Below are 9459 nucleotides of genomic sequence, written 5' to 3'. Positions count from 1 at the left end.
TTCATGGTCCTCAGTCTGTCACAGTATTCCTTGGACGTCTTCATGTCGCAGAACTTTATAGGTAACCCAATAAAGGACGTTAAACATCAGGAAGCTCATGGGAAAAACAGCTCGGGAGATGGTATCAATCCTTTTGGCCCGATCCACAAAACGCCTCCGTATCTCATAGAAACCCAAACCAGGAGGTAGATCAGCAAAAATGGGTGTTGCATCCATTTCCTGAGAGGACAGTGCAAGTCCAATACTCTGGAGCAGAAAACCCTGCTGTGCCAGCTCCTCCTCCTGGAAGACAAAGACACAGCACAGACTCACTGCAAATCACTAAGCTAAACTGTTTGTTTGTTTTTTCTTTCTTTGGAGCCAGCAATTGGCTGGTGAGCAAGGCAACAGTACATACCCTGGCACAGGCACTGCACTGCTGGGATGCATTCCCATGAGGAGCATTGTTCCCTGACATGTTGTTTCCTTTCACCTTACTGTCACCGGTCCCCTGCGGGTGAGTGTGGGAGGAAAGCCGGCACAATTATTTAATCGTCAAACAGACTGCACTGACTGAACAGTTTGCAAAACTGGCTCAACTTTGCTCTACTGCATAGATGTCAGGCCACATGCATTGTATTGCACTGCAGATCAAAGCAGATGTCAGGTGTACTGAGGCATAAATATTATAAAAGGTATAAAGAGCTCTTCAGCTGCTGTCACATTGCTTTAACTTGCCTTAATGAAGGCCAAATTTCTCAAAAATGTGAAGAACTGGCCAAAAGAAGAGCCTCATCTAGTTTAAGGGTAATTTATCCTAATTTGTCTTCCTTATTCTTCCCTTTCTCATGATATCCATGATGTTGAGAACATTCAGCCAGCAGTAGAATAAGGTGATGGCTTGAATTAATCACAGGTCAGTGCTGTGTGCTTTTCCTGACTGGAGTGTAGCATGCAGGTGAGTAGCAGCTCGTGCAGAGCTGGGCACAGGGAATAGCAGGTGACAGCTGCCTGAGGGCCTGAGTGGGTGGGCTGCACTTACAGTTCTCTGCTGCTGCTGCTGCTCTTTGAGTTTCTTTTTCATTCTGAAGAACTCCTTGTGCTGGCGTGAAACAAAGTTGACGGCTGCATACTCCAGTAGTGCAGCAAACACAAACAGAAGACACACCGCCATCCAGATGTCTATGGCTTTGACATAGGATACCTGCGTAACCATAACAATCAACTGTCTCAATTAATATCAGAATCAGAAAGAAGTTTAACACCAGCTCAGCTGAATGAAGCCTCCAGTACATATACACAAAAGAAAATACTAATAAAACCTGTCAACATAGCAAAAATAGTTTGCATCAAGTATAAGCCACTGATTTCTTTTTTAAAAATACAACTGGAATATTACTATTACTCAATTGCGTTAATGTGCATTATTAAGGTAGTTCTTCAGCATTGGGATGTGGTCAGCAAGGGGTTCCTTTTGGACTGAGTGAAGAAAGATGATATATTATTGTATTTTTTATATTATTTAATTATTTCCATTTATAATATTTATGTTAAATACATTAAAAAATTTTTTTATTAAACTGATTATACCATTCACTTAGAAAAAAAGTTAAAACTAAATTATCCCACAGCCCGATGAAATGCATGCTAAGCTGACTGGTGATGCTAAATATGAATGTGAGGTTGAGTACTGAAATTTGGGTGCTAAAAAATTCTCTTGTTAAATCTATTTTATCTGATTTGACTTTCTTGGAATCATACAACCCCTCTGTATTTCCATTCTGACTTTATCTTTTTAGTAAACAGCAGATAACTTGCTGAAATTTGCTTCTGACCTTTGGCAGGGAGGCCCTGGAGCCAGAGCTCTGTGTTGTCATGGTGAGCACAGTAGTGATTCCCAATCCCACCCTTGCGGGAGCTGCATCCATGTTGATCCAGAACGACACCCAAGACAGGATGACAGTCAGCAGGCTCGGTATGTACATCTGGATCAGGTAGTAGCCCATTTGGCGCTCTAGGTAGAATTTGACTTCAATGCAGGTGAATTTACCTGACGACAGGAGGAGGCAGAGGTGCAAACTGAAAGTCTTATTAGAAGGTGATGGACAGTGTGTACTGAGAATGTAGGACAGTGGGTTGTCATATGTCCTGTACCTGTGTTGTAGTGCTTGGTGCAGTAACCAAGACCTTTCTCCTCTTTTAGCACAAACTGAGGGAGCATTAGATCATCAGCAACTTGCACTGCTCCCACATCCAGCCATTCAAAAATCAGGTCATTCATGGTGTAACCAACTAGAGGCGAAAGAGAAAGTGTACAGTACGCAGTACGCAGTAGTTTTATGTCAAAACCTGTATGTAATGTTTTCTTAGCCTGCCTAAGAAGATGAACTCACAGCTTTCAAGCTGCATGGTGCACGTCTGGCTGTCCATGGGGAAGTTTTTCAAATCCATGGGACAGGAAAGCGTGAGTGTCAGTCTGGAAAACAGAAGCAGCAGCATAATAGTCTATGACATGAAAAGGTGATACCCTCGAACCTTATCCCATAGGCAAAAAGGCGAATGGGGGACTTGGCTAACGACCACCTGTGAACTCCACAGTACTGGCTATTTCTTACTCATGTGTCACTCAAACCCTTTTTTTGAACACTCACCTTACATCAGTGGTCACATCAAGCAGCTCAAACCTCTCCGACACCTGTCCTCCCTTCCATTTTTCTATTTCACTGCCCCCTTTACAGGCTGCAGAAAGCACTGACAGGTGCTGACAGACATCATGTCAGCCTTTATGGTGGGCTTGATATAAAAATCGGCTGAGACACACACATCACCACCATCAGTTTAAAAAAAAAAAAAAATAGGGATGTACCCCGGTTACAGAACATAAATACCGAGATTAGAAAGCATTCCGTTATTTAGTACAGGTGTTGGCTTTATAGATAACACACAGATGTTCTTTAGCTGTCACAGCGTTCTTTGTTGTATTATGCTGTATTATGCTGTTCGTTTCACTGACCTATTTCTCTATTTTTCCCCTCCTGCACTCACAAAGCAAAGCCTCTCACATAAATGAGCAATATTGCAGAAAGGAGGAACATAAATGATCCTGGTTTAATGTCGTCCACAGACACTGTGGTTTTCCCCAAGTGGGGCCATAAATAATATAACCAACCTTAAAAAAAAGGATTTTATTCCTGTTTATCTTAATTACTAGAACTAATGCTTCTTTTTTTCTTTCTATTTATAACTCTTTACCATTATGCTACGATTTACCAGCGCTTTAGCAGCACATTACTGACCTGATTCCTCTTTAGCCTGCAGTAGCTGCTTAACAAGAACTTGCTCACAGTGCATGCTGGACAGTGCAATTACAACTGAACTGAACTGGAGTGAAACAAATATGTAGCAGTCCATACACTTGGATGTTTACAGTACTTCTCAATAGACTTTATATTCACTGAGCTACCCATCAAAGCATTTTTGGAAATGTGTTTGATAGTTGAAGTACTATTAAAACTTAACCCCACGTATTTAATAAACACACATAAAATGGCTCACCTGATGCTGTAGAGGACATTTCCGTTCTGAAAGATCCGCAGCAGTTTGTTGTCTGTTGTAACCTCGTGAAAGTTTGCTCCCTTTTCATTTGCAAAGAATAAGTCAGGTTTCCAAATGGAGTCCAACATTGAGGGGTCCAAGTCCAGAGAGTCATCAGGGTACTCCTTATATGCTAGTCGAGGGTCATTCCACTGCTGCCGTAGAAATACATTGAGCCGATAGTCCTAAATTATGGAGGCAACACGTAATTAAAAACTGTGTAAACTTATAAATGATGAAAAAATGGATATATGCATATTGCATATGCATGCAAGTATGCTGCATATGTTCAAGCATCTAATTTTAGCGAGAGGGCAAAAGTAAAGAGAAGAACCATCCTCTAAGCAGGCAGGCGTGACTGTGTGTCTGTGTGTGTTTGGGTAGGGGACAAATGGTGACAAACAGGCCTGAGTGCTCCCATAACCTGAACAACAGCTAACTCCACTTACAATTTCAACAATTAAAATTTGATGTCTCTCTCCTTTAGTATTTTACAAAATGCACAAATTCTCCAGGCTCTAAACGTGAATAAATCAACAAACATGACCAACCCCAGACATTCTCCAGAGGCCTTGTAAATTAAGGATGGCTGCTTATTTAGACAGAAAGACACATGAGAAGATCTTTGCTGACACTATGTTATGCATTTACAAGGTGAAGCAACTAAACAGTCATAATCTAATGATAGTATGTTTGGGCATCATGAAACTTGGCCTCCACCAAGAGTCGGAGAGGAGCCAAACAAAAAAAAGAAGCTTCAGATGAATAAACAGTAAAGTGTCTGATGCATCTCATAAATGAGCTTTAACCAGCTCTGCTCTCCAACTGCTATTAAAGTCGTGGATGCTCATATTAAATGCGGCCAGAGTTTCAAATAATGAGGTCAGTGCTTTTTGGCTCACCAGTGAGCCCGGGGCTTCGGGCAGTTTTAAACACTCGTTTTCAGACAGATTTTCTACTCTTGGCTCTGTACGAAGTCATCCCAGGCTCACATCTCAGGCAGTGAGCACAGAAACCCCACCCGCCTGCTGTTTGGTTTGCGAGAGGCAACCAAACTGACCTGACACAGGGGAGCTAAAACTGCTTGTTTCAGACCGAAGATAAACCGAGGGGCTGACACCAAGGTCCAGTGTAAATTAACAAGGATTATTTTCAACTCTGAGTCATGCAGACTTACTTAATTAAGTTACTAAGTTGGAGCTGGAAAGAAGCACAATTGCCCCCCTATAAATTTTGACACAGGAACTATTGGTCTGTGCTATTGGTTTTCCATTTGTTTTGGTACTGGCTTTAACTGGCAGCTTCAGTCATCAGTCAGAGTAAGATTAGTGCCAGTTATCATATTACAAAATGTTATGCAGATTGATTGTGATACTGACTGACTTATTTTATGCTAATTCGTGCACATGTTTACTAAGTAAAATACCGAATACGGGACCTTAAAGTTGTAGTATTGTATCTCTAAGCTGTAGTATAACTGCTTTGACTGAATTAAAGGATGTGAATATAGTTTCCAGTACATTATTCACATGTTCTGTGAGTATAAGGGATTAATATGAGCTACGACTTCTAACTTAGAGGCAATGATGCAAATTTATATTGAACATTATTACAGTGAAAGTGGCTACAAATGTTAGCTACAGACACTCCCATAAAAGCTCAGCTATTTATAGGCACTCCTTGAGTCTTTAGTCAAAGTGACATTTTTAAAGAGGACCTATTATGCTCACCTCCAACTATATATTTATATTCTTGGATTTTACTACCGTAGCTTTGCATGAATCATAAATCAAAAATAATCCTTATTTGTCTTATGTGCTCCTTGGTGGAGACCCTCGGTCCATCGCCTGTTTAGAGCAGTCTGAAGCCTTAGCTTTTACCTCACTGGGATTATCAGCACATACGATGTCAATATTAGAAACTTTGGCTGTATTTACTATGAACATCCACCACTGTAACAGTATATGTGACAAAAATAAAGAGATAATGGAGGTAAAGCCCAAAGGAGTTCAGTCACAGTCATACAAATGACAAGCTTTCATTTGCATAATTTTGAATATTTAAGCCCTCTTATTGGCAGAATTATTAATGTTCATTTAAATTGTCTGTCACAGACCCAGATTTAAATGTAGTTCAGGGTTTTGGGAAGGCCATTCCAGAAGTTTCATCCTACGTTATTCATTACAAAACCAGTTTTGATGCATGTTTTGGATTGTTGTATTGGAACATTAAGTTATGTCCAACTTTTGTCTGTTTAGTTGAGGCGAAGTTAAAGAATTTAGAGGTAGTCCTCCTCCTTCGTTAATCCAGCCACTGTGCAATCTATCAGTACCACTGACGGTAAAACAGCCCCAGAGCATGATGCTACCACCACCATACTTCTTAGCTGGTACAGCGCTCTCAGACTTAAAGGCCTCACCTTTACTCCTCCTGTCATTGTGGCCAAACAACTCAGTCTTTGCCTGACCATAAAAACATTTGGCTTGTCCATCAGAGGAACTGCAAATTTCACTCGAGCATGAAAGCACTGATTGTGGAGCATTCCCTTCTTTCCTGGACTGCACCCTCTGATGATCAAACAATCATCAGTTCAATGAATAAAAATAAATAAGTTCAAAAAGGAGAATCTACAGTTCTCCTTGTCTGATCTTCATTGGGTTTCTTGGACATTTCTATTGTTCTGAGTACTGGTCAGTCTAATGAGCACTGTTAATTAACTGTCTATTAATTTCACTAATAAAAAGTTAATAGGCCTTGGCCTTGTCAAGTTATAACACGTTTTAGAACCTTCAGCACCACTTTTTAAAAGATTTAAGTGAGTATATATGTGAGCCTGTATGTATACTCTTGAACTCATGTGGATTCGAGAAATTTGAAGTTACACACCCGTTTTTTTTTAAGTCATTAAAATGTATGTTGTACAATGGCACCTTCGAAAAAGAGCAGATAAATTTAAAACAGATGTTTTCTCACCATAGTTGTTTCAGTGATGGATCCAAAGCTGTTGATGAAGATGTTACAGGTCACGTTGACAGGAGAACCTGACGGGAGGACACATCTTAGTAACACTGCTTCCTTAAATACCACTGATGATGTTTTCTAAAAGGAACACATCAAATATTAAAGCTGATGAAGAGCAGGGGATTCCTGTACCACAACATCTGTTTTTTCCCTTCATAATATGCCATGCCGTGTCCTGATAAAGATTTATCCACGATAACAAGCCTGAAATTGTGTTGTCATTTCCAGTACGCTCCCATTAGCGTAGCCCATCTGTCGACCATTGGAACTTTAAATATTTCAGTGAGTCATTTCCGAAGAGGCAATTATTTATTGATTCAGTTTTACTTAAATTGGTGTGTTTATAGATAATCAGCAGGATGTGGAGCAAATATGAAATATATATGAAATTTGACCCTAGAGGCGGTGCAGGAACTATGTGAGAGAGACTCTGCCAGTTTCACAAGATTGGACTGGAAAGGGCCTTTGGGGTAACATGCAAGGATGACCGCACATTTCTGTCAAATAAAAACGATGTGAAAGAGACGTCTGTGAAAAGACACCATCACCTTAGGGTGTGGGACAACACAGAAACCGTAACAACACACGAGGAGGAAAAAAAGGAGAAAGACTTTCGCATGGAGACATCGTAGCTTGCAGCATCTCTTGCCTCTGACCCATCTGTGAAGGATTTGTGCCACATCACTGCAAAGATTGTTGTGCAAATTGAGCGGCACTCTTTCTCACACCTTTTCAAATAGAGCAGTATTTGCATCTGGGAGTGCAGTTACCTTTGAAATTTGGTCTGATGCGAGCATCATAGCCAGATGTGCGTCCCATCAGTTTGTCCAAAAAGTCAGAGGGAGAGGGCGGCTTGACTGCCCTGCTGGGGAACTTCAGCTCCTTACATTGCACAGACCTACAGGGTGATGGGGCAGTGATGATTCACTGACATAAATATGAACTTAATGTCTAGCTTCCTAATTTGTATTAAGAAGCTAAAATTTAAGTTTGGACATTACATGCATTTTGTGATTAAAGGTGTCCTGCTGTGAATAAAATTGCAGGCTTTCTGAATAAAAGAACAATATCCATGAAATTACTTTTTTCTTTTTTTTAAGATCTGTTTCTCAAATCTTGCAAATTTAATTGGGTATTTTTACCTAATGGAACTGTTGCTTTTAATTATAGATTACAAAATATTTAATGCATGTTTCTTTCCACTTAAAGAGAAAAAGCTGTGCCGGCAGCTTCTTTGTTAAAGAAGTATCGGAGCATGTAAGGTACAGTAACTGCCCCTTCAAATAAGCGTGCAGGCTGGCGCTTGCATTTTTGAAAGGAAAGACTTTCAAAACTATCTTACCTGCCTTGTTGAAAAATGACAAACGAAGCCCACAGTGGACACAGGATGTGCAGTAGCATTCTGAGTTGGTGGACCCAACAGATGAGAGAAAAACAGCCAAAATTTGGAAGGAAAAAAAAAAGGATGCGGAGATGCGGAGAACTTTCAGGCGCTGGCTCCTGGAGTCAGATGAGCCTCCCTCCCTCTCTGCAGGTGTAAAATACAGGAAGCTGCTGCTCTATAATTCAAAATCCAAGGGAACTTTTTTTTCCTCCTTCCCCTGCCTGTTTGTGTGGATCACTTCAAGCTTTATCTCTTTTTTATGGCCATATGCATGCTGAAGGAATTACTGCAAGAATTTTTAAAGGGACAGCAGCATTTTTACGGCAGAGTTGCCCCCAACGATGGTCTTCGACGCAGCCTCAGATCTGCACTTTCAAATATTTGGGATTCAAACTGTACTGCTTATAAGCACTTCTATTAAACAGATCTAATTATGAAAGTTAAACACATATAGCTATGCTTTTTTTTTCCTCTTTAATTTCTGGATGAACACAGCTCTGCAGGTGCTTAATCCACATTTTAAAAAACTTTAAAGAGGCATGTAAATAAGCCTGAAAACTGTATTTTAATAACAAGGGAGGAGAACCTTTACATTAAAATGACCCTTCCACCTCCTTTTAAAATCAGGTTGTTCAAAGATATTTTTGGTGAAACTGTATTTATATTGCCATCAATTTACAAAACCACATAACATCAGCACTGAATGGGCCTCAAATTGGGCAGGAGAACAGAGAGGTAACTGCCAAGTTGGCAAGATTGTTGTTCCATGCAGAAGGGAAATAAGATAAAGGCATAATGTTCCTATTAATTCCAATGCAACACATCTCTGTGTCAGAACACATCCAGAGGGGATTTATCTTTAGCACTGCTGTTAAAAGTTTCTGGTCTAATTATTTCATCTACAAACTGCCACACAAATTCACATATAAATGCGGAAACTCATATTTGTTCCTCCACATAGAGAGGGGGCAAGCTCAGCCATTTCCTCATGTAAAATTAATGTCAGAGAAAGCGATGGGACGTAACGGCTGCACGTGTTTGCCTCACACTTGAAAAGGCCATTCTCCACTCCGCTCTGGAGCCCACAGTGTCAAATTGGATAAGAAATGTGTTGGAATATAAAACATGAATGCCTTCCTAATAACAAGAAGTCCTGAGTAAAGAAAAAAATAAAATAAATTCTGTATGCGTGCACATTTTTACCTCTGGACAAGAAAAGTAGGCCAAGCTTCATTTTAGTGATATTTTGCTGGATTGCGAACTGGATTTACTTCATCAGATCATATTACCGACGCACTGTTAAATGGAGTAGTCAGGTGCTTTTTATACAGGTTGGCTTTTCCCATTTGAAACGATAAATACGTGCTTTTGATCTGTGGTCAAATCACTATAGCCCACATGCATAACCATAGCAAATGTAGCAAGCAGCACAAATTGATGCTCCAGTGGTTCAGATTACGATGAAGCACGCAGACTTAAAC

General features: G+C 40.2%; 1 protein-coding gene and 1 long non-coding RNA gene across 2 annotated transcripts in view; one reads left to right on the top strand and one right to left on the bottom strand.

Moving 5' to 3' along the window:
* LOC143420774 (uncharacterized) overlaps positions 1-7506 on the top strand; it is a 12857-nt gene extending 5351 nt beyond the window's left edge. Inside the window, exons 2-3 of the long non-coding RNA XR_013100507.1 lie at positions 1824-1954; positions 6552-7506. This is a non-coding gene — a long non-coding RNA (uncharacterized LOC143420774). The remainder of the gene's footprint in view (positions 1-1823; positions 1955-6551) is intronic.
* The window catches only part of glra4b (glycine receptor, alpha 4b), a 10820-nt gene extending 1396 nt beyond the window's left edge, over positions 1-9424 (bottom strand). The window contains exons 1-10 of the mRNA XM_004557385.4: positions 7937-9424; positions 7365-7492; positions 6547-6614; positions 3535-3758; positions 2373-2455; positions 2134-2271; positions 1815-2029; positions 1022-1183; positions 398-490; positions 1-282 (exon numbers count right to left, since the gene is read on the bottom strand). The exon at positions 1-282 is cut by the window's left edge and continues 1396 nt beyond it. Coding sequence (XP_004557442.1) covers positions 19-282; positions 398-490; positions 1022-1183; positions 1815-2029; positions 2134-2271; positions 2373-2455; positions 3535-3758; positions 6547-6614; positions 7365-7492; positions 7937-7995 — 1434 coding nt within the window. The 5' untranslated portion in view covers positions 7996-9424 and the 3' untranslated portion in view covers positions 1-18. The remainder of the gene's footprint in view (positions 283-397; positions 491-1021; positions 1184-1814; positions 2030-2133; positions 2272-2372; positions 2456-3534; positions 3759-6546; positions 6615-7364; positions 7493-7936) is intronic.
* Between the last annotated feature and the right edge of the window lie 35 nt (positions 9425-9459).

The sequence above is a fragment of the Maylandia zebra genome, linkage group LG10 (genome assembly GCF_041146795.1).
Source record: "Maylandia zebra isolate NMK-2024a linkage group LG10, Mzebra_GT3a, whole genome shotgun sequence".
Taxonomy (NCBI): Eukaryota; Metazoa; Chordata; class Actinopteri; order Cichliformes; family Cichlidae; genus Maylandia; species Maylandia zebra.
The sequence above is the reverse complement of the archived record's forward strand: the minus strand, read 5'-3'. Positions and strand labels throughout refer to the sequence as shown.